The sequence below is a fragment of the Physeter macrocephalus genome, chromosome 9 (genome assembly GCF_002837175.3).
Source record: "Physeter macrocephalus isolate SW-GA chromosome 9, ASM283717v5, whole genome shotgun sequence".
NCBI lineage: Eukaryota > Metazoa > Chordata > Mammalia > Artiodactyla > Physeteridae > Physeter > Physeter macrocephalus.
The window spans coordinates 28,236,128-28,262,308 of NC_041222.1; the positions used below are offsets into that span (position 1 = coordinate 28,236,128).

At 40.1% G+C, this 26,181-nt stretch overlaps 1 protein-coding gene across 2 annotated transcripts in view; it reads right to left on the bottom strand.

Annotated features, from left to right (window-relative positions):
* The window catches only part of MELK (maternal embryonic leucine zipper kinase), an 84,850-nt gene that overhangs the window by 45,186 nt on the left and 13,483 nt on the right, over positions 1–26,181 (bottom strand). For both annotated transcript variants that reach the window (XM_007127530.4, XM_055087094.1), the window contains 5 exons: positions 25,773–25,889; positions 21,739–21,882; positions 20,736–20,804; positions 17,877–17,969; positions 13,992–14,090 (listed from right to left, as the gene is read on the bottom strand). In XM_007127530.4, the coding sequence (XP_007127592.1) occupies positions 13,992–14,090; positions 17,877–17,969; positions 20,736–20,804; positions 21,739–21,882; positions 25,773–25,889 (522 nt within the window). The remainder of the gene's footprint in view (positions 1–13,991; positions 14,091–17,876; positions 17,970–20,735; positions 20,805–21,738; positions 21,883–25,772; positions 25,890–26,181) is intronic.

Below are 26,181 nucleotides of genomic sequence, written 5' to 3' on the forward strand. Positions count from 1 at the left end.
ACTCTTCGTTGCGGTGTGCGGGCTTCTCATTGCGATGGCTTCTCTTGTTCCGGAGCACGGGCTCTAGGTGCACGGGCTTCAGTAGTTGTGGCACATGGGCTCAGGAGTTGTGGCTCGTGGGCTCTAGAGCGCAGGCTCAGTAGTTGTGGCGCACAGGCTTTGTTGCTCCGCAGCATGTGGGACCTTCCCGGACCAGGGCTCGAACCCGTGTTGCCTGCATTGGCAGGCAGATGCTTAACCACTGCGCCACCAGGGAAGCCCTCTATTCAGTTTTTTAATCAACAACTTGGATTAGAAATATTTAAGAAATGTACAAAATGTCACAATCCTGGCAAGGACAGCTGATATTATATGAGATCAGAATCAAGATTCAAAATATCAACAGAGAATACTAGGCTGAAACAAACAAGGAAAACTGAATGTGAATAAATAGAAGTCAGAGTACTTATAGCTATTCAGAGATGGACTGGACCTTGGAAATAACTGACTACTGCAATGCTTTAACACTACTGATAAAGAAAATGAGGACAAGTTGCTCTACCAGGGGTGACACCTAAATTGAGTAGAAAAACTGATGCACAATACCTAATATGAATTAGGAGAACTGGTAAATATAGTCCTGGTAATCTGAAAAGTTGGGATGTCTGGGAACATTCCCAAGTTAATGGACACAAAAAGAAGCTTGGGATGGGGATCACTTTCTGCTCTGGGAGTCTACGATTCTCTTGAGACTAGCAACTACAGAAATAAGAAACAATATCTCATGGTGGTATGAGAACGGGCTCTGAGCTTGACTAGCTGGGTTCAAATCCCAGCTCTGCCACTTACTAGCTATAAGACCCTGAGTAAGTTATGTAAGGTCTCTGTCCCTTAGTTTCCTCATCCATAAGAGGGGAACGATAATAGCAACTACCTCATTCAGAGCAGAGTCTGGCAAATAAGAAAAACTCAGGAATGTTTAGTATTACTTTTGTATAGAATAAGAATAAGCAACCATGTGCAAGGGTCACAAAAATATGAAAAACACATACTTCAGAATGCTCTATCTCCCTGGAGGAAAAAAAAGGAATTGGGGGAGAAAAGCAAAAAATTTCAACAAAAAAAAAGACTGATGTAGATGCTCTAGGCAGAGGAGACTTCAGCACAACCCAAATAAGCATAGAACTCTACTTCTGTATATCTAGAGATAGACTCAGACCTGGCCTGCTGAAGGCACCTCCCCCACTTTCCACATCAGCTTAAGAGATTCAAGACTCCCACAAAACTTTATTATTCTACTTTTTAAAAAATTATTACTAGCAAACCAAATTCAACAGCATATTAAAAGATTTATACACCATGACCAAGTAGGATTTATTCTTGAAATGCAAGTTTGGCTCAACATACACAAATCAATATATGTGATAGACCACATTTACAGAATGAAGGTGAAAAACATGATCATGTCAGTTAATGCAGAAAAAACATTTGACAAAATTCAACACCCTTTCATGATAAAAATACTCAACAAACTAGGAATAGGAGGAAACTACCTCAACATAGTAAAAGCCATATATGAAAAATCCATAGCTAACATCATACTCAGTGGTGGAAGACTGAAAGCTTTTTCTAAGATCAACAACAAGACAAGAATGCCCACTTTTCACCACTTCTATTCAACACAGTAATGGAAGTCCTAGCCAGAGCAATTAGGCAAGAAGTAGAACCTTTACATGATTCAAAACTTAAAAGGTACAAAAGAGCACAGAATGAAAATTCTCCCTTCCCTCTCCCAATTTTCCTCCCCAGAAGGAGCAGGAACTAGCAACTTCTTATATCTCCTTCCATATTACTCCAAATAATAAAAACATACCTCCCTCTCTTTTATTTTTTACTAAAATGACAGTATACTATACATACTGTTCTACACCTTGCTTTTCCCCTTAACAATATATCTTCGAAATCATTCCATATCAGTATTTAAAGAGGTTCCTCATTCACTTTTATAGCTATAGAATATCTGTTATAAAGATGTACTATAATTTAACAACAATGTTTTCCAAAAGAAAAAGGAAGCACTGTCAAAGACTCACAGGGACTTCCCTGGCAGTCCAGTAGTTAAGACTTTGCGCTTCCACTGCAGGGGGCTTGGGTTTGATCCCTGGTCGGGGAACTAAGGGGAACTAAGATCCCATGTGCCATGTGGCATGGCCAAAAAATTTTTAATTTTTTAAAAATTTAAAAAATAAAAAAGTACACCAGGGAAAAACAATTTATAGCAGAATAGCCAGGAAAATTCTAGGGGAAAAGTAGAATAAGAGGGAGCTAATTCCACCAGACATTAAATAAATGGTATTATAAAAAATCCAGTAATTAAAACAATTACATATAAAACAAACATAGACAAAAAGTTAAATACAATGAAATAAAGAGCCCAGAAAAAGAAATATGTAAATGTAGGAATTTAATATATAATAAGACCATCATTTCAAGTCAATGGGAAAATGATGGATTATTGAATAAATAGTTCTAGGACAACCAAATTTCTATTTTTTTTTTTTTTTTTTTGCGGTACGCGGGCCTCTCACTGTTGTGGCCTCTCCCATTGCGGAGCACAGGCTCCGGACGCGCAGGCTCAGCGGCCATGGCTCACGGGCCCAGCCGCTCTGCGGCATGTGGGATCTTCCCGGACCGGGGCACGAACCCGTGTCCCCTGCATCGGCAGGCGGACTCTCAACCACTGCGCCACCAGGGAAGCCCCAAATTTCTATTTTTAAATAAATAACTGGTTATTTTTAAAAACTGGATCCCTAGAAACTATCACAGATATTATATTTGTCATGTCAACTAAATATAATATGGTATTCTGAAAGAATATAGAATAAGAAAAGGGCATTAGAGAAAAATTAGTGAAATCTGAATAATTACAGCATTTAGTTAAACAGTAATGTACCAATGTTGGTTCCTTAGTAGTGACAAACATATCATAGTAACATAAGATATAAACAATAGTGAGAACTGGGCAAGGGTAAATGGGAACCCTCTGTACCACCTTTGCAACTTGCTGTAAATCTAAAACTATTTTAAAATAAAAATTTTATTAAAAAAGAAAAGAGGTGGGCTTCCCTGGTGGCACAGTGGTTGAGAGTCCGCCTGCCGATGCAGGGGACACGGGTTCGTGCCCCGGTCTGGGAAGATCCCACATGCCGCGGAGCGGCTGGGCCCGTGAGCCATGGCCGCTGAGCCTGCGCGTCCGGAGCCTGCGCTCCGCAACAGTAGAGGCCACAACAGTGAGAGGCCCTTGTACCGCCAAAAGAAAGAAAAAAGGTGAGTATCACTTCTTATACCAATATTAATTCCTGGCAGATCAAAGAACTAGTATTTTTAAAATGTAAAAGTACTAGAAAAAAAAACAAGGGGAAAAAATTTAAATATATAGACTATAACACATAGGACAAAGTATTAAATCCTTGGGATGATCCATAGCACGGTAGTTAAAAATACAGGCTCTGGTGACTTCCCTGGTGGCACAGAGGTTAAGAATCCGCCTGCCAATGCAGGGGACATGGGTTCGAGCCCCAGTCTGGGAAGATCCCACATGCCGCAGAGCAACTAAGCCCGTGCGCCACAATTACTGAGCCCACGTGCCACAACTACTGAAGCCCGGGCGCCTAGAGCCTGTGCTCTGCAACAAGAGAAGCCACTGCAATAAGAAGCCCGTGCACCACAACAAAGAGTAGCTCCCACTTGCTGCAACTAGAGAAAGCCCTCGTGCAGCAACGAAGACCCAGCACAGCCAAAAATTAATTAATTAATTAATTAAAATTGTATAAAAATATACAGGCTCTGGATCCAGACCACATGAGTTCTTACCCCAATTCTGCCAATAATTAGTTGGATAACTTTAGACAAATTATTTTCCCTCTCTCTGCTTCACTTTCTTCATCTTTCAAAAGGGTATAATAACAGTACCTACACCTCACTGGACAATCGTGAGGATTAAATGAGCTAATCCATGTAAAATGCACATAGTCACATGTCACATAATAAACTCTCAATAAATGGTAGCAATTACTATTATTCCTTATTGTAGAAGCGTTCTTATAATTTAATAAGAAAAAGATTAACAACCTTAAAGAGAAAATGCTATGAACAGGCATTCACAGAAATACACACACACACACACACACACACACACACACACACACATAAACATTTACGTAATTACTAAGGACACATAAATAAAGCATCAGATGCCACTTCCACCCATTTAATTAATCAAGATCCAAAATTTTGATAAATAACAATATTGGGGAGAGTATGGGGAAGCAAGCACTCTCATATACTGCTGGTGGGAGTATAAATTGGAAAAAAATGATGGAGCAATTCTACTATTCACTACTTAAGTCCAAAGAGGTATGCACAGGGTATCTTACTAAGCATCACTTATAACAGTGAAAAAACTAGAAAATAACTGAAAATGTTCACAAGCAAATGGCTAGACATACTATTTATAAGAATGAGTTAGTACCATACGTGTATCAAGGCACATACTGTTGAGTAAAGAAAGATACAGAATAATATTAGTATGACACCATTTATGCTAAGAAAAAAATACAAAATACTACAAATACAAATAAAACATCTGGAAGAACCAAAGTAATAACAGTAGTTACCTATGTAAAGATTACAGGATTGGGGACAGATATTGGAGAAGAGGTCATGAGAATGTTAGTTATCTGTAATGTTTTAATTCTTTAATACAGATAATGTTTTTACGCAATAATTGGGTAATTAAAAATTAATTTTTAAATGATGTATACAAACTTAGAATAAAGGAAATTTCATGATACCATGCAGCCATTAAAAGATAATGAAAACCTAGGGGCTTCCCTGGTAGCACAGTGGTTAAGAATCTGCCTGCCAATGCAGGGGACATGGGTTTGAGCCCTGGTCCAGGAAGATTCCACATGCCACGGAGCATCTTAGCCAGTGCACCACAACTACTGAGCCCACACGCCACAACTACTGAAGCCCGTGTACCTAGAGCCCATGGTCTGCAACAAGAGAAGCCACCGCGGTGAGAAGACCACACTGCAACAAAGAGTAGGCCCCTGCTCGCCGCAACTAGAGAAAGCCCGCGCACAGCAACAAAGACCCAACGCAGTCATAAATAAATAAATAAATAAATAAATAAATAAATCCTTAAAAAAAGAAAAATGAAAACCCATACATGCTGCTATGTACCAATATGAAACAATCTTCAAAGTAAAGCATTAAATTTAAAAGGAGGGGACTTCCCTGGTGGCGCAGTGGTTAAGAATCCACCTGCCAATGCAGGGGACATGGATTCAAGCCCTGGTCCGGGAAGGTCCCACATGCCGCAGAGCAACTAAGCCCGTGAGCCACAACTACTGAGCCTGCGCTCTAGAGCCCGCGAGCCACAACTACTGAGCCCACGTGCCACAACTATTGAAGCCCGCGCGCCTAGAGCCCGTGCTCCGCAACAAGAGAAGCCACCGCAATGAGAAGCCCACACACCACAACAAAGAGTAGCGCCCGCTCGCCACAACCAGAGAAAGCCCGCGTGCAGCAACGAAGAACCAACACAGCCAAAAATAAGTAAATAAATAAATAAATTTTTTTAAAAATAAAAAATAAATAAAATTTAAAAAATAAAAGGAGGCGGCAAGGTCCACTGTGTGAATTATATAATTCCAAAGGATATAGACACATAAAGGTTTGTATAAGTACAAATAATTTATGCAAATGTATAGAAGAAATTTATAAATAGTTGCCTCTGTGGAAGAAAAGAAAGGAAGCAGGAAGTTTTGTGTGCTTTTTAAATTATACTCCTTAGTACTGTTTTAACTTTTTACCATACATACTTTGTTTTTCATCATAAAAACAATTAACTGAATGTTGCTTCACTGACAAATGACAAGCCTAGGCATTTCAGGCCAATGTTCTAGGAAAGGAGCAGACAGGCTTGAGGGAGGATCATTCTTCTACAGATCAATAACTCTATACCAGGAGCCAGCAAACTTTTTCTGTAAAGGGACAGATGGTAAATATTTTTGGTTTTATGGGCCATATAATCTCTGTCACAACTACTCAACCCTACCATTGTTGTGCAAAAGCAGCCACAAACAATATATAAACAAATAAATAGGCTTGGCTGTGTTCCAATAAAACTTTATTTAAACAAACAGGTGGTGGGTCAGATTTGGCTGGCAAGCCATTGTTTGCCAACCTCTGCTTTATACTCCTAGCCAAGAAGACTGATTAAGATTTTAACCAAACTTTGCTTGCATTTAGCACTCTAGAAAGGAGTAAATTAAGCTCCAACACAGACTCTTAGCTATTCACACATCTATAGAATTGTACATTATGCTACTTACTCAAAAGTGAGGTTTGGGAGGAATGATTTCTTGACAGAACAGCTAGTACTTTTCAATATGATAAAACAAAGATATGTCCCCACCCCCCGAACACCCCATCCCTGCCTACCTACCCTTCTGTTTAACTTGCCCCTAATGCCTGGGTATGACTTGAAAGAACTGAATGCATGTCCTCCTGCCAAGTAGTCTTCTTACATGTGGATTACATCATTTTAACATCACAAATCAAGAATTATAGCCCTGTATAATCATTGCTATAAAGGAGATATAATTATTCTACAATCAAAGTTCATAGTAAATCCATACCTCATTTTGTTTTACTAGGTATATATCCACAGGGTATATGGAAGGTAGACTGCTCAAAGTCAGACATCTTTATTGAGACTTTTGCATGATCAAGGGAAGTATTCAAAATTTTTCTTGGACAAAATTATTATAGTCATCCTTACAGCTTATGAGATCTCAGTTCCCAGTTCCCTGACCACCAGAGAACTCCCTATTACAGTCATCCTTTACGGCACAATGTTTTACTGCAATTCCCAAATACTCATCACCAAGAAATCAAGTATCCTTGGAAGACTCAATGTTCACAGAAGGATGTCAATTCCTGCACCAGTTATACTGACATTTGCTTTTGCTCTTATTCAGCTCAGCCATAACTTCAGTAAATTTCCAGGGAGAATAATCCCTAATTTACTGATATTCAATAACTTGGCTGAGAGGGGTTATATTAATTGAGAGACCATCTAAAGAATATGTAGAGTTGACCACTCATTATTCTTGATTGGTGGTCTTCAAAGGCATGTAAGAAGACACACTAGGGGGCATGGAAAGAATATATTAGGACTTTCATTTCTATCTAAAAAACAAGACAAAAATTAAGCTTTATTAAAATTTAGTATATGGATTGGCAATGGCACCCTCACTAGTCCCTACATAAACTACAGAATGAAGTCATTCTTCCTTGACTGTGACAATGACACATGACAGGTAACAGTGGCTCTACCTTGCACCACTCTGTGCCTATTTGAACTACTGTGCCCAGCTAAATGGATTTACAGATCATAGTATCTGGTTTAACTAAACTAAATCTTCACAAAATAGCCAACTGGTTTTAAAAGATTCTTGCAAAGAAACCACAGATTAAAGGTTGTTTGTTTGCTACAAGCACAAGCAAACAACAATAACAGAGCTGACACCTTTACTCTTAGTGTGAGGCCATCAGCCAAAACACAAGGTTAAAAAAAGACCTAGGGGCTTCCCTGGTGGCGCAGTGGTTAAGAATCCGCCTACCACTACAGGGGACATGGGTTCGAGCCCTGGGTTGGGAAGATCCCACATACCGTGGAGCAACTTAGCCCGTGCTCCACAATTACTGAGCCTGCGCTCTAGAGCCTACGAGCCACAGCTACTGAGCCCGTGTGCCACAGCTACTGAAGACTGTGCACCAATAGCCCATGCTCCGCAACAAGAGAAGCCACCGCAACTAGAGAAAGCCCGCGCACAGCAACAAAGACCCAACGCAGCCAAAAATAAATAAATAAATTTATTAAAAAAAAAAAAAAAAGACCTAATCAGATCTAACAAGTGGTCTTAAAACCTGAAATTATCAAGACTATTTGAAATATACTTATGCACTTTATTGCTAACAGTGAACCTCAAATCCAAGTACATATAGCTACATTGTCATCACAATTACAAGATTTTTAAAAACAAGGATCCAGAATATGAAAACAAATCTCTACAATTTTTTTAGTGATGTTTAAAGGCAAGAAACAACAGCAAAGCAAATTCCAAGTGAATCAAATATTTAAACGTAAAAAAAAATAAAATAAAAATGCTAGAAGGAAACATGGGAATTTTAAAAAATAATCTATGTAGGAAAGCCTTTCCACATATGACAGTGAAAGACTGATAAATTTGACCAAACAAAAATAAAACAATTCCTGCATAGCCAAAAAAAAATCTTAAACATAGAAAAAGGTGACATACTATATTGATGGGATTATGGAGAAATAGGCATTTTCATGCTACTGCTGGTAGTTGTATAAATCGATAGAACTTTGCTGGGAAGCAATTTGGCAATATCTAATAAAATTACTAATTTACATACCCTTTGACCCAGTAACTCTTCCAGGAATTTTCTTACAGATATATTCACAATGTACAAAATGACCACTTAAAAACTACTTAAATACCCATTAACCTAGGACTGGTTAAATAATTAAGGTACATATATACACTGCAATTCTGTGAAGTGAATTCTATGAAAAGGTTCTGAGCTGGGTATGAAATGGTGTGATTTCCAAGACATACTGTTAGGAGAAGAAGACAAGATACAGAACAGTGTTTGTGGTATGCTACCATCTGTATGAAAAATCTGGGAAGGGGGTAGCATAAAGAGATAAAATATAAGATTCCTTATATATTATAAACTAATCTGAAAAAAATACATAAAAATCTGATATACACTTTGTCACTGGGTAAATAAACAAACTTATGCCAAGAAATTTGAAAAATTAGACAAAATAGACACATTCTTTATGTTCAAAACTGATCTCCTTATCATCCCTGCCCTACCAGGAGTCTTCTCCATCTCAGTTGATGGCAGCTCCAACTTTCCAGTTGCTCAGGTTACTCCCTTCATCCCATCCATCAGCAAATTATGTTAGCTACACCTTCAAAACACAACAGATTAGTCTAAACATATATCCTGACTATGTGGTGGCTACATGAATCTATATGTGTGTTAAAATTAGTAGACCTGTTACACACAAAAAAATTATTTTACTCTATGTTCATTTTAAAATATATTTTTTAAAAAAAGACACCCCAAGGGACTTCCCTGGTGGTCCAGTGGTTAAGACTCTGTGCTTCTACTGAAAGGGGCAAGGGTTTGATCCCTGGTTGGGGAACTAAGATCCCACATACCATGCAGCACAGCCAAAAACAAAAAAAGATACCCAGAATCCAACCACTTCTCACTACCTCAATGACCACCATCTCTCATCTGAAAATTACTACAATATACAATATCCCCCTCACCAGTCTCCATGGTTCTCCTCTTGGTTCCTTGTAGCCTATTTCCATACAGTAGCCACTGTGGTCCGGATAAAATCTAAACCAGACCATGTCTCTCTTCTGCTCAAAACCCTCTAGTGGGGGCTCTTCCCTGGTGGCTCAGTAGTTAAGAATCCACCTGCCAATGCAGGGGACATGGGTTCGAGCCCTGGTCCGGGAAGATCCTACATGCCGCAGAGCAACTAAGCCCATGTGCCACAACTACTGAGCCTGCGCTCTAGAGCCTGTGAGCCACAACTACTGAGCCTGGGTGCCACAACTACTGAAGTCCGTGCACCTAGAGCCCGTGCTCCGCAGCAAGAGAAGCCACTGCAATTAGAAGCCTGTGCACTGCAATGAAGAGTAGCCCCCACTCACCGCAACCAGAGAAAGCCCGCGCACAGCAACAAAAGACCCAATGAAGCCAAAAATAAATAAATGAAACAAATAAATTTATTATTAAAAAAAAAAAAAACCCTCTAGTGGCTCCCCATTTCACTTGGAGAAAAAGCCAAAATCCTTATGACAGCTACGGAGCCCAAGGCAGTTGGAGCTCCTGTCCCCTGAGACTTCATTTCCTACGGCTCTCCTCATTTACTCCACTCCAGTGGCACTAGCCCTCTGCCCTCCCTTGACTACACCAGGCATGCTTCTACCTACTAGCCTTTGCCCTTCTTCCTCTGCCTGAAACATTCTCTCCCTTGATAGCCTCTTGACTAACACTCTCACCTCCTTCAAGTCTTGCTCAAATCTCACCTCTGACCACCTTATTTAATATTTAATAATGCAACCAGCCCTTCTCTTCCCTCCACACCCCTCCCTATCTGTTCTCCTGATTCCTCTTTACCCTGCCCAATTTTTTCTTTTTTCTAAAGCAAGTATCATCTTTTAATATAATTTATTTATTATGCTTATTATCTTTTTCTACCACCACCACTATTTTTTCCCTACCACTACAATATAAACTCCGTGAGGGCAGGGACCTTCCATCTGTTTTATTCACTGATATATCCCAAGCATCTAGAAAAGTGCCTGGCACAGATTAGGTGTTCAGTAACTAGACTGAACTTAAGACTTAAGATTTAAGAATTTCATCCTAAGATGAGTAAGCAATGAGAGCACTGAGATAATAGAGGCCAGTTCACCTAGGAAAACACCTACAGTCCACAGGGTGAACTCTGGCTTGTAGTACTTTAGTGAAACGGGAAAGAAGCCACTGGAGAGCTTCCAATAAAGGGATATGACCTGACTTACTATTTTTAAATCTTCCCATAAAGAAGTCGCTGGTGGAGATGGACTTCCAAGCACATTCCATAACACCCAAAAATTCCAACCTTATACTGCCCCCACACACCCACACAAGAAAAGAAACAGTAAAAGGAAGAATACTCCCAATCAACTTTATGTGGCTAGTAAAATCTTGAAACCAAAAACAAACAAAATAGTTCTAGAAAGGAAAACTACATATTAATCTCTGAACAAATTTTAAGTCCTGAACAAAATACTGGCAAACCAAATTTACAAACGTATGTCAATAATAATAGCTAGGACTTCCTGGGTGGTCCAGCGGTTAAGACTCCACCCTCCCAATGCAGGGGGCCCAGGGTCGATCTCTGGTCAGGGAACTAGATCTCGCATGCCGCAACTAAAAGAGCCCGCATGCTGCAACTAAAGATCCTGCATGACGCAAAGAAGATCCCGCACACTGCAAAGATCTCGCACGCGGCAACGAAGATCCTACGTGCCGCAGCTAAGACCCAGCGCAGCCAAATAAATAAATAAATAAATAAATATTTTTTTAAAAAAAGATTGTTGGGCCTTTCATTAAAAATAATAATAATATTAATAATAGCTAACATTTATTGAGCACTACGATAAATGAACTAACTCATTTAATCCTAACAACACTATGTTGTGACTACTATCACCCATTTTACAGATGAAGAAGCTGACACACAGAGAGGCTAAGTAATTTGCCAAAGTCCACAGATAGAAAGTAGAGATCCTGGATTTTAAAAATACCAATGAGGGGCTTCCCTGGTGGCGCAGTGGTTGAGAGTCCGCCTGAAGATGCAGGGGACACGGGTTTGTGCCCCGGTCCGGGAGGATCCCACATGCTGCAGAGCGGCTGGGACCGTGAGCCATGGCCGCTGAACCTGTGCGTCCGGAGCCTGTGCTCCGCAACGGGAGAGGCCCCCGTACCGCAAAAAAAAAAAAAAAAAAAAAGAAGCAGAGAGGAGAAAACATGATTGGTAAGATATCCTTTCCAACAGGGAAATTCTATGATCATGTGTCCCCACACTGTCTTTCTAGAATTCTAGAAGGTATAAGATTTCATGCTATAACACCAAACAGATCCAATTCTACTTCATCTTTGGGGAACCTTGTCTGTCAGTTTATTCTCTGGCATGCAGTACCCCCAGCAAAAAAAGAATATGGGAAAACATACTAGTAGCTTGTAATACTAAAGTTATTTTCAGAACAAAAAACGGAGCTCTACTTTATAGAAAGAGTAACAAAAAGAGGGAATAACTCAAGAGGTCAACCTAATATTTTTCGAAAGTGTAACTGGAAAATTGTTACTGAGCTGCCCAAAGACCAAGCCTCCTTCCCACTCCACATCTGTTAACTAAAGCTGAAACTACAAAGCAATCCTAACACTACCCTCCCTGTATCCTGTTGTTGACACGGGGAATGTGGCTCTGTGAGGTCAGGAACTGCTGTCACAGGAGGGAAGCAGAGCCAAGGCAACAACTGCTACCCTGCAAAGTTTAGGGGAGGCTTTGTGAGAAGAGACGGGAGGAAATACGGGTTGTCTTGGCTACCCCAGCAGGATCCAGGAGGCTGGCCTCCAGCCCACTGCCCCATCCATCTCCCCTCCCCAAGGAGAAGCACAAGCACTCACGGTTCCCCAAAACAGTGGCAACAGCTACTGCTAACATGACTTCTCTTTGACCCTGCAGAATCAGAGCTCCTCAGCCTTCAAGAAATAGGAACTACTGCAATTCCATCACTTCCCAAAACTACTCTTGCAGTTTTGGCACTGATTTTAAAGCTTTTTCCAGGGTGGGATACAGGAAAAACTATTAAGTCAAATAAATAAAATAACTGCAGATTGAACTCAGTGCCCTCAGACTTGGTTGTTCAGTAGGGTAGGCAAAGAGCCAACTGGTTCTACCACTTTCAATTCTGTGGGCTACTTTCCAGAAATGAGAGCTGATTTAGGTAGTCTCCCTACCTAAAGGGTGTTAGAGACCTAATGGTCCAGCCACATAAAACTTCTGACCATTTCTTCCCACGCTTCTCCCATCTTACGCCTTGGCTGATACTGTCTACCAGGCATGCTCTCTCCCACAACCCTTTCTGAAGTGCTTCTAACCTTCTTTTAAAGCCCAGCTCAAACCTCACTTACTATAAGATGTTCTCCTAAATCCCACACCCACTCCTGTACTAACTTCATTTAACCTCTGTTATAAAATGGCACCCCTCACCCTTTCCCCTTTTTAGATAGCTTTGTATCTGTCTCCAACAAGAAATCTGGCAGACAATGATTAAGTTTCATAGGTCTTTGTTCACATCTTTCAGTATCTCATACAAGGAAGACCTTTAGGAAATATTTGTTAAACAGAACGGAATTCAAGCCACATTCAGAGAAGTTGCTCTGCTGGTCTGACTTTGGTTTGCTATGGACACAATATGGTGCTCTTCCTCTTTACATGTCTTCTTTTGTTAGCTTGCTTTGAATATTAACTCTTTAAAAAGAATTTTACTATTTTCCTTCCTATATATGATTTTTGAGTTTTTTTAATTGAATATAGTTTATATAACATAAAATTCACCCTTTTAAAGTGTACAGTTCAGTGGTTCTCAGTATATTCACAAAGTTGTGTAATTATTACCACTATCTAATTCCAGAATGTTTTCATCAACCCAAAAAGAAACCCTGAACCCATTAGCAGTCACTCCCCACTGCCACTCCACCCCTCCCCCGCCAGCCCCATAACCACAAATCTACTTTCTACCTCTGATATATATGATTTTAACAAAGCTTACAGTACTATTACCTGTGGTTTTATTATACCTTAAAGCCAAATTTTACCTTCAAAAAGAAACAGTTTCTCTTACTTTAACATAACTCTAAAGAAAAATGTGATTTAACACAGCAACTTACTAAGGCATCATTTCAGGATTCAAAACAAAAACTCTTACCAGAAAAATCAGCTTACATGTTTACTTTCCCATTTGTTTCTGTTTTGTTAAGCTTCTTACTGAAGTATAATGTTCATATAGAAAAGTACACCTATCATAAGGTATACTTTGATAAGTTTTCAAAAACTGAATACAAGTATAACCATCATCCAGATCAAAAACCAAACAGAAGCCCCACCATGTCTCTCTTTCAGTCACTAACCACCTCCAAAGAGTAACCACTATCCTGACTTCTAGCAGCATACATTACTTCTGCCTATTCTTGTACTTTTATAAATAGAAGCATATAGTTTGCAATATAGAAAACTTCTACGATGAAATTCTGTGCCTTGTAATACTCACCATAATCTTCTTGTACAAAGCCATGACATTATCATCATCAAATGGTAGAAAGCCACACATAAGTACATATAAGAGTATGCCCATGCTCCAAACATCTGCCTGAGAAGGAGAAAAATAATAATAATTTTAAAAAAATTAGAACGCATTTCAAAATGACACTACAAAGAATCTTCACAGAGCTGGAAAAGAGCTCAGAGATCATCCAATTCAACCTGCTCCTTGTACAGTGTGAAGCCCAGAAAGGAAGGCTTGTCCAAAGTCACCCAGTCAATGGCAGGCCACCCAGGTAGGTCTCTTGACCAGTGACCAGTTCAGTTCAAAGTGACCAGTTCAGTGCACTCCCCTCTAATGCTTAATAGAAAATCATTTCTAGTTGGCTGGGATGGATTGGGCATGATAAGGAAGAAGATGAGGCTAAGTCTCTGATTCTTTTTTAAATTTATTTAGGCTGCAGTGGGTCTTAGTTGCAGAATGCAGGATCTTTGCTGTGGCATGGGGGATCTTTTCTTTTCTCTTTTTTTTTTAATTGCGGTATGCATGCGGGATCTAGTTCCCCGAACAGGGATCGAACCTGGGCCCCCTGCATTGGGAGTGCAGAGTCTTACGCACTGGACAACCAGGGAAGTTCCTAGGTCTCTGATTCTGAAAGACAAAACTATAGTGCTACTGAGGGTTTATTACATATGAGGATTATGTAAACATGCATGAAGATGTCAAAACAAGTCTTAAAATTTACTGCTGATAATCTGCAAATGTAACTAAGCTATACTGTAAAGTCCTCTCTATGTAGAGACACCTTAATAAAGTTCAACAATTGACTTTTCAAGGATCAAGAATAGAAATGAGCCTGCCAGCACAAATAGCCCTACAAATCTCAAAATCCCAGAAAGGATACAGTAGAAACTAACACGACATTGTAAAGCAACTATACTCCAATAAAAAATTTTTTAAAAAGAGCGGGGGAGGGGGCAAGAAAAAAAAGTCCCAGAAAGGAACTTAGCCTTTATGTAAGATATCCACACCACCGATGACTGGGAAGTCACAGTTCCCACCCTCATCTGAGCCTTAGGAAAATTTTAAGAGGTAAAAGGGCAGCATGTAGCATGTTTAAAGGAAAAAAAAGGTGGGGGGAAAGGACAGAGGGGAGAAACAGATTTAAAATAACTTCAGCAGCATCACACATCTAGGTAGTACCTATACTAAATAACACAAATCTCACACCTAGTCCTGCCTACCAAATCGCATCAAATTATTAGGACGGAAGCCCCGAGTGAACAATTTACTTTCAAGCAAACACCAGATTTTTCTTCCAAGTTGCAGGAGGTCAGAAATTAACCATTTATGCCTGAAAGATATCAAATGCTTCATCCATAAATTGAGTCTTGACGGCATGGCACTCCTGACCAGGGTGTTATAGTCAAGCTAAAGAGACTACACAGGGAAGAGTGGGCTAACATGGCCTCATCAAATGCCATAAGAAGAGGTCAAAAGAGAGATTACGTCTGAAGTTAAAGGAAAAGATGAAGAAAATAGTAGTAACATCCCCACAGAAATCTACAGAAGCCTACTAGAGAGAAAAAAAAGGAGAAAAAGTATTCTTCAGTTAACCCATCAAAGCAGCTTCACTTCACTGTTTTGAAATGGATATGAGAATAAATGAATCAACTAAGACCATAAACCAAAGCAAATGCAAGTAAATCTATAAGCTACCAACTGCCAAATAAGAAAAAAATAACTGGGGGGAAGAGGGGTATGAAACCACTTCCTCTGAGAAATTACAAAATGAATTAGAGATGTTTACCATAGAACATTCCTTAAAGCATGATCTGGACCATGAGCAACAGAATAATCTAAAGTACTTTTTTTAGAATGAAGATTGCTAAAGCCCCACCTTAGAAAACAAAACCAAAATCTCTAAACATGCACAGCCCTGAGCTCTGCATATTTTAACGAGTGCCCCCAGACAATTCCTTGGTACACTGTCCATAAGATACTGTCCTAAAGGATAGAAAGTTGAACTAAAATGGATAAGAAAACAAGATCCTATAGGAAAATCTTGATGCATTCAAACCAGCAGGGCCTCATCACCAGACCTCTAGGAATCTTGTGAGCATCAGGCATATGATTACCACTCCTTCTGGGAGACTGAATGGAACAGTGGAAAGAGTAGAGGTGTGCAGTAAAGCCTCACTCAGTTCAAATCTTGACCCAGTTGCCAGCTGTGACCCTGCAAAGGCACTTAATTTCTGAGCCTCAATTTCTTCATCTTCTTTATCTTATGAAACAGAGTAACAGTATTCGCTCCGAAGGATTTTTGTGGTGCTTAAATGAAAATTACAAAAAGGATCTATTGGGGCTTCCCTGGTGGCGCAGTGGTTGAGAGTCTGCCTGCCGATGCAGGGGACACGGGTTCATGCCCCAGTCCGGGAAGATCCCACATGCCGCAGAGTGGCTGGGCCCGTGAGCCATGGCTGCTGAGCCTGCGCGTCTGGAGCCTGTGCTCCGCAACGGGAGAGGCCACAACAGTGAGAGGCCCGCGTACCGAAAAAAAAAAAAAAAAAAAAAAAAAGAAAAAAAAAAGAATCCGCCTTCCAATGCAGGGAACGCAGGTTCGATCCTTCGTCAGGGAACTAAGATCCCACATGCCACGGGGCAACTAAGCCCAAGCACTCTAGAGACTGCATGCCGCAACTACTGAACCCGCACACCCTGGAGCCCGCACGCTGCAACGAAGAGCCCACGCACCACAACCAAGACCCAATGCAGCCAAATAAATAAATATTTAATAAATTGTATCAATGTTAAATTCTCTGATTTCAAAATCAGAGAGATTTGGTTATAAATCTCTCTGGTTATAAAAGAGAGAGTCCTTCCTTTAGGAAATATATACATGGTATTTAACGATAAAGGGGTATGATGTCTCCAACTTACTCTCAGTTGGTTCAAAAAATAATACACATACATATAAACATAGAGAATGATAAAACAAATAGGGAAAAATGTAAACAATTATGAATTTGGCTAAATATATACAGAAGTTCCTCATTCCATATTTGCAACTATTCTGTAAGTTTGAGATTATATCCAAATAAAAGGTCACCAAAAACAAGTTAGTCCCCATCTTCTCATGTTACAAATTAAGTAAACCAGCATATCTCAAAGTTTCTCCTGCACAACACCAGTTCCAAAAGATGCTCCACATAAAAAGTGGATTCTGTAGGTGCATAAAATTGAGACCAGCTGCTGTCTGTGATGTTCTACTCTCAAAGGACACTGTACAGGAACATATTAAGATTTGGAGATGTCCTTAACTAAAGAAAACTGTTCAACCCAGCATTTCCAGACCTTCTGACAACTAAACCTTCTTCATTTTATGATACTAATATCAGCAAAACCAGTACTCCAGAGAGTGGAAGGGGCTGACTAGCTTGCGGTAGCCAGTGGTAAAGCAGGCAATGCCCAGGCCTTCTGAGCCTGGACCTCTTACACGGGACTGCCGGCCTTGAATAGCTGGCTGTGAACAAAGTACAGGTTTTTTCTGTGCTAACCAGCATCTCTGAAAACTGCGCCTATAATCCTGGCCTCATGTTCTACCTGGCTGGACTAATCAGTCTAAAACTATGGCACAGTTAAACACAAAAGCAACCACAACAAGGACACTGGAAATATATCCTTGTTTCATAAGTATACTGTGTATTATTATATTTATTGCAAGTTGTTCATTTCACTTATTACTTTACATATCTCACTCTCTGAATAGACAGCTCTTTGATTAACAAGTTTATTTCGTACCTCATTACACCCTCAAAATACAGTGCCTGACTCACTACAGGTCACCAATAAACATATATTGGTTATATATTGAATTAATCAGTGAATAATTACCTCTGATCCCAGATATGATCTGCCTTGTATTAACTCAGGTGCTGCATAAGCAAGACTCCCACAACATGTCTGCAGGTGATAATCCTTGTTACCCTGCCAATAAGATAAAAATGAAACACTTATTAACTACAGCCCCTAAGAAAATTAAAACCCTGATAAACATTCTTCAGCACAAGCAGAGCGATGCTAGATGAAGAATTACCCCAAATAATAAAAGACTTCCGCTGCCAACTCAGTACTCTGCCTATGTGCATGCATGTACGTGTGGCTTCCTCTTCTCTGATTTCCAAAACCACGACAACCCAACACAAAAAAAATCCTTCTCCCCTTAGCTCAGTCAAGTCAGGTTCGTACTTCCCTAGGCATCCATTCGTATAATAATCAGCTTAGCATACATCCAAGCACCCATGTCTTCCCACTCCCAAGTACTCAAGGAAAAATGGTTATTTCTCTATGGGACCCTATCTCCAAAATCAAATCTTTACAAATACAGAAGAGTTTCTTTTCCCCTAGAGGGAAGAGAGCAAATGCTACACAGAATAGTGCCTTGGGAGTCTGCTTTCTAGACTCAGTTATAACACAAATCACGAGCTGAGCTTCCAGATTGTTCAAATGAGGAATCTGCTCAACCTCCTCTGGTCTCCCACAGAAATATGGAGACGTAATGAAAATGACACCACTGCCCAACAGTTATACAGAGTTCCACAAATGGCAGATGACTTGTGAAATTGTGAGATTTCATTTACAACTGCTACAACACACCCAGAAGTAAGCTCCTCAGCTTAAGAAAGCTGAGGCCACCCTCTCCCAGCTAACCCCTGCTTTTTGAGACGGTGTCTGTGTGGGTTGAATCTGTGGCAGCCATAAATAAAGGCTAAGGGAGTCTGTCATACACATTCTCCAGTGCCTCCTGTGATGAACATGACTTAAACCAGCTTATCTGCTCAAAGTATGCTTTACCTTTATTGCCTGCTGATCAAATAAAATGCCTTCTAGCATTTGGTTCCCAGACACAAGACTCGACTGACAATCTCTGAAGAGCCAAGGGAAGGAGAGGAAAACCAGAAAGAATCAGACATTCAGCCAAAGGGGCAAAATCTGCTTCCCTTTGCACGCAGCTAATTCTGATTGGGGCAGGAAATAATCATGGGACTCCAAAGGGCTGAGACAGGTCTGAAATTTCAACATCCTTAATGAGGGTAGACAGCTCATTTTAGAGACTGTGAGTACCATCATTAGAGAACTCAGGAGGAAGCTTCCTACAGCAGCCACACAGGAGGAAGTTCAAAGTCACCTCAAAGAGAAGGTATGCTGGAGAACACCAGTACCTAACTATGGAGTGCAAATTAAAGAAATATATCACGGTATAAATTTTAAAGTGCATATGGACTTTTTCCTTCTTCTTTTAGAAGGAAAGGGGATTGTCTCTCAAAATGTAACTAACTGTTAGTTATATAACCATTTGGATAATAAAGAACAGATTTGCACTAAATTTCCAAAACTCATATCTAAATGAAAAAAGGCATCATCTAGTGGCAACACACTCTACCTGCAAGGACATGGTCAATTCAGCATTCACACTGTGATGGCCTCCTGTCACCTAGGTACTGTAAATTCTCTCACAGCATACCCATGGGGTCTTCAGCAGGACCAACCCTGGACCTAGAGCAGTGGTTTTCAACCTTGGCTATATATTAAAATCATCTAGAGAATTTATAAAAACCATGAAATTTAACATTCTTCTCAATGGATGCAACCAGGCTCAATAAAGACTAAGTGGGAGGAGTCTGGAGGTGAGATGGAGCAGCAGTGAGAATGTGGGCTGCTAGAGGAGGTTAGGAACTGGGGGTTTGCAAAGGGAAGAGGAGCTTTCACATGGTGAAGAATGATTGCTTTTTTTAAGGCCAATTTTCCTTTTTTTAAAAAAAAATTAATTAATTTTTGACTGCGTTGGGTCTTGTTGCTGCACGCCGGCCTTCTCTGGTTGCAGTGAGTGGGGGCTACTCTTCATTGCGGTGTGTGGGCTTCTCACTGTGGTGGCTTCTCTTGTTGCGGCGCATGGGCTCTAGGCTCGCGGGGCTCAGTGGTTGTGGCTCGCGGGCTCTAGAGTGCAGGCTCAGTAGTTGTGGCGCACAGGCTTAGTTGCTCTGTGGCATGTGGGATCTTCCTGGACCAGGCCTCGAACCCATGTCCCCTGCGCTGGCAGGTGGATTCTTGACCACTGTGCCACCAGGGAAGTCCTAGGCCAATTTTCTTAATCGTAAAGCCCTACCTACTTGTTCCATATAGAATGGTTTTTCCAAATACCAAGTCACTTAAACCAAAATATACTACACTTTCTCTTTTCTATTCTTTGTTATTCTTCTTGGTTATTCAGTCCTTTAAAAATCTTTCGTGTCTTGTCTTCTCAAATCTTTCCTAACCCCTCCCCATCCTATTTACCCTCTCCCCCTCATCAATACTGGTTAAATTTAGGTGCTCATCTTTTTCATGGAATATTGCATTGATTCTTTGTATCCCACAGGTCTAGTGCCCTTTAGTTGTTTCCCCATTTTAATATGTGCTCTTTGAAAGATTCTGATTTTCAGATGTCTTCTTTTAATACTTCACTCATGCTAAATTAATTGCATTTCTTAGAAGTTTCATATTCTTTAATTTTTTCTGCCTTTATTTTTGTAGTGCTTTTCCCATTATCTCTTGGGAAATCCTTCCAGTGTCGTCATATTTTTTTTTTTATGGTGATAAGGAAAAAAAAAAAAAAAAAAAAAAAAAAAGACTAAGTGGAAGTCAGCATAAGATAACATACTAAGAGGTACACTGACAAAGGAAATATAAATGCATTTTTATCTCTGCACTTACCTTGGGTTTTGCACAGAGACCAAAGTCGATCAGCTTTAATTTATGATCTTCATCAAACAACAAATTTTCCTGAAAAAAACAAAGATATTTTCATAACTATATACTGTCTTCCTTATATCACATTCCACCTCTAGCTATTTCTAAAATCACTTTAAGGTTGTTTATATTAAACAGCATAGGTACAAGAATGAAAATCATTAAAAAAGAATGAAATGACAAGAACATAAGGGAGGAGAAGATGAATGTTGATAACTATCCTGCTTCCCCTCAAGACACATTAGCATAAACCATTTTCTCTTTGGTGCTCTGAGGTTCAAGTACAAGCAAACACAATGTGCGCCAAAAGCAAGTTTGAACAAAAAGAGCAAGTTTGAACTCAAATCAAAGTGTTGGATATAAACAGAGGGAATGGATAGAAACAGAGAGAAAAGGATAGAAACTGCCATATCTTGCTAGACCAATTCCAGGTCCCTAACTCTAGTACCAAATAACATTAAAATCCATGTTCACCATCATGCATATCAGTCAGAGCCTACAGACTTAAGAGTATCAAATTTTTATTCTGTCCTTGAAAAGTTGAGTCTGTCCATTCCACTGAACTGTTCCTTTCTGAAGCATAATGGAATTAAAATTAAAGGAAGATGGTGTCAGGAAGAGAGTATTGAGAGGAAAATACCCAATGACAATATTCTCAAAGAAAATAAAACTCTTCTTTCCTAGAAATAAAACCCTGAGGTTCATATTCTGCAGCTGACTACAAAGATATTTATAATGTCACACATAATTGACAGAGAAAAAGAATGCCAATAATAAGTCCAACCTAAAGAGCCTACCAGGAGTCAAAAGTCAAGGAGGAAAAAAAAGTGATACATTAGGAATAGCACAACAACAACAAAAAGCAAAGCCCAGACAAATTCTAAACAGAAAGAACATTTGGAAACCTAGTAATGACGGGTAAATGATGTTGAACTCTCAGGTGACCATCTGTGAAGCAGTCACTTACTGGTTTGAGGTCCCTGTGAGCAAAGCCTTGGCTGTGCACGTAAGCAACTGCAGACACTATCTGACGGAAGACAACTCGGGTCTCCTCCTCCGACAGGCGATCCTGGGAAATTATGTAGTCAAACAGCTCTCCTCCAGGGCAATACTTAAAGAGCAATAGTCACATAAATAGTTACTACTTACAGAAATCGCTTCAGAGGAATTTAAAATAAAAAATTATACCTAACTCAGAGATATTATTAATTCAATTTACAAGCAAGGGAACAAACTAAGTAAGGCACATTCAAAAATACACTCTCAGTATTCCATGAAAGAGAACAACAGCTCTTGGTCTCGAGCAGTTTTATTACCAGTAAGTAGAAGTAGAACCAACTACCACTGTGATTTTAAGTTCATTCAGGGTTTTTATATTTTTATAGCAAAGTATTAATACCTATTCTAATCTTAATGCACTCACATTTAGTGTAGTTACTTGAAACAAACAAAAACCCAGCAGCAATTATTGCTTCTCCATCCTGAAGATCAGTGATTTTCAGTCTGTACCAGAAAGAACCAATTATACACAAGTTCCTCAGAGGCTACGAGAATGGGTACCAGAGCACAAAGCTCTATCTAGGCTTTCCATCCCTTCTTCACCAGAGCAGCTCCACTATTCTGTAAATGGGGGTTTCCATTTAAGATTTCATTTCATTTTAGCAATATCAATTAAAATTACAGATGGAGATAGCCTATGACCTCATAGGTTCACATTTAGGAACTGTTCCTATAGATACACTCTCACATCAAAAAACAATGCACGTTTAAGATCATTCACTGCAGCAGCATTGCTTGTAACAGCAAAAGACTGGAAACAACCCAAATGTACTCACACTACATAAAATGGCATTCCATGCAGGCATAAAAAGAAGGAAAAAAAAAAAAAGAGGAAACTCTTTATAAGCTGATATGAAACAATCTCCAATATTAAGTGAAAAAAGCAAGGTGTAAAAGAGAATATACTGATATAATGACTTGCAAAAAGCATTATGCTGAATAAAAGAAGCCAAATACAAAAGAGTACACACTGTATGATTCTATTTTTATCAAGCTCTAGAATAGGTAAAACTAATCTCTGGTGATAAAAATCAGGTCAGTGGTTGTTGAGAAGGGCACTGGGATGGTGGGGTAACAGGGATTAACTTCAAGAGTCAGGAGAAAACTTTCTAGTGTAGTGGAAATGTTTTATACCCTGAGTGGGGTAGGAAATACATGGATGTGTACCTCTTTCAAAAACTATGTACCTAATGTGTTCATTTTCTTGTATATAAATTATACCTAAATAGTCAATTTTTTAAATGCTATCCAATAAGATTTACATAAAGAAAACAGCCTACTTTGTATTTTCAAATAAAGAAATACAAAATAGAGTAAAACAAAAACATCGAAAATCTATATGAATATGCATAGATGGTCTCCAAGCTAAAATGTTAAATAGGGGGGAAAAAAGGTAGAATAATATTATAGTATGTGACCATTTGTGTGACAGAAACCAGTAAGCTACACATACACATAAATATATGTGAAAACACACACACATACATATATATAGATAGATAGATAAATTATACATAGGTATTTCTAAGTACATGGAAAATACATAGGAAACCAAAAAAGTAAGTGATTGACATAAGGGAAAGGAAACAGGATGACTGGGATAGAGGGGAGAGAGAATTTTACTTTTCAATATATACTCTCTCGTATCTTTTTTTTAATATTTATTTTTTTAATTTATTTTCTTTCTTTTTTTTTTGGCTGTGTCTTAGTTGCGACACGCAGGATCTTCCTCAAGTCATGCGGGATCTTTCATTGCGGCACAGGCCTCTCTCTAGTTGTGGCGTGCGGGTTTTCTCTCTCTAGTTGTGGAGCACAGGCTCCAGAGCACAGGGCCTCTGTAGTTTGCGGCACGCAGGCTCTCTAGTTGAGGCACATGGGCTCAGTAGTTGTGGCACGCAGGCTTAGTTGCCCCATGGCATGTGGGATCTTAGTTCCCCGACGAGGGATCGAACCTGCATCCCCTGCATTGGAAGGCAGACTCTCCACCACTGGACCACCAGCAAAGTCCCCTCTCTTGTATCCTTTAAATTTTGTCCCAGGTTCATGGACTTTGGTTTTTTTGAAGTATTTAATTTGGACAAAAGGATCAACTTTTGGGCTTCCCTGGTGGCGCAGTGGTTGAGAATCCGCCTGCCGATGCAGGGAACACGGGTTCGTGCCCCGGTCCGGGAAGTCCGCCTGCCGATGCAGGGGATGCGGGTTCGTGCCCCGGTCCGGGAGGATCCCACATGCCGCGGAGCGGCTGGGCCCGTGAGCCATGGCCGCTGAGCCTGTGCGTCCGGAGCCTGTGCTCCGCAACGGGAGAGGCCACAACAGTGAGAGGCCCGCGTACCACCAAAAAAAAAAAAAAAAAAAAAAAAAAAGGATCAACTTTTAAAAAGGTTTTAAATTCACCACTGTAAACCATGTGGGTGGATCTACAGTGTAATAAAGAGAAAATGGTCCTATGTCTGAAACTTTCAGCATTATGAATTTTAAAATGTGCTTTTAAAACAGAGTTAAGGGCTTCCCTGGTGGCGCAATGGTTGAGAGTCCGCCTGCCAATGCGGGGGACACGGGTTCGTGCCCCGGTCCGGGAGGATCTCACATGCCACGGAGCAGCTGGGCCCGTGAGCCATGGTCGCTGAGCCTGCATGTCCGGAGCCTGTGCTCCGCAGCGGGAGAGGCCACAGCAGTGAGAGGCCCACGTACCGCAAAAAAAAAAAAACAAGAGTTAATCCATCAAAATGATGTGCAGTTACAAATTATTTGGCTGAGACTAAGGAAAATGAAATGAGAGGAATGATACATGTTCTAAAGACTTTACATTTCAAGCCAAAAGGGGCAGGTTAAAACTTGAAAGAGTTTGGTTCAAATAACACGAACATTAAAGTCTACCTATAGGCTGCGGGTTGAACTGTGTCATTCCAAAAAGATATGTTCAAGTCCTAACACCTGGTACCAGTGAATGTGACCTTATATGTCAATAAGGTCTTTATAGATGTAATCAGGTCAAAATGAGGTCATACTGGATTAGGATGGAACCTAATCCAATTGTTTGTGTCCTTGTATGAAGAGATAAATTTGGACACAGACACACAGGTAAGACAACACCATTTGAAGACAGAGGCAGAGATGGTGCATCTATAAGCCAAGGAATGCCAAGGATTGCCAGCAACCATCTGAAACTAGGAAAGAGGCATAGAACAGACGATTCAGAAGGAAGCAACCATGTACACACCTTGATTTCAGACTTCTAACCTCCAGAACTATGAGACAGTAAGTTCTTGTTTTAAACCACATTTGTGGCAGCCCTAGGCTAATACATCATATAAAACTGAAATGAATCCTTCCCTCTAGGAACAAATTCTAACATATTCTGTCCACTAAAGTACACCATCCCATTAGGAGGGTATCAGAAAGGATACATTTACAATGTATCTCCAATTTATTATATATGCTTACTTGATCTAAATTGTTACAGAACTCAAGCAGGTAAGCCACTTAACATATAATCTTTCAAGTGAAATGTACTTTTCCCTAACTATTGATAAAATGAGTGAGAATGGTCTGAATGTTTGTGTCCCTCCAAAAATTCATGTGTTGAAATCCTAACCCCCAAAGATGGTGGCATTACAAAGTGGGGCCTTTGGGAGGTGATTAGGACATGAAGGCAGAGCCCTCATGAATGAAATTAGTGCTCTTCTAAAAGAGGCTCCAGAGAGATCCCTAGCCCTTTCTATCATACAAGGACACAGCAATAAGGTACCAGTTATGAACCAAGAAGAGGGCCCTCACCTGACCATGACGGTGCCTTGATCTTGGAATTCCCAGCCTCCAGAATTTTGAGAAATGAATTTCTGTTGTTCAGAGGCTTCCCAGTCTGTGATATCTTGTTATAGCAGCCCAAACAGACTAAGACAATGACCAAATAACTTTAGGTCTCTGGAACATACTACTGACCTCGAGAACCATGAATATTTTGTTGGCTGTCTCTATCACGTGGTAAAGTTGACATATATGCTGATGTCTCAGGGTCTTCAAGGCATCAATTTCTGTTTTGACCCGGGGCAAATCACTCTGTGACAAAACATTTCATTAAATGAGCAATAAACCTATTTGGTAAGTGTTCCAAGCATCAATATCACCAACTTTAATACTAAGTAGCAAAAGCAATCAACAGCCTCAAAACAATTTGTTCAACAATATAGAAATATAAACAAAACTTATTTGTGGGACTTCCTTGGTGGCGCAGTGGTTGAGAGTCCACCTGCCGATGCAGGGGACACGGGTTCGTGCCCCAGTCCGGGAAGATCCCACATGCCACAGAGCAGCTAGGCCCGTGAGCCATGGCCGCTGAGCCTGCGCGTCC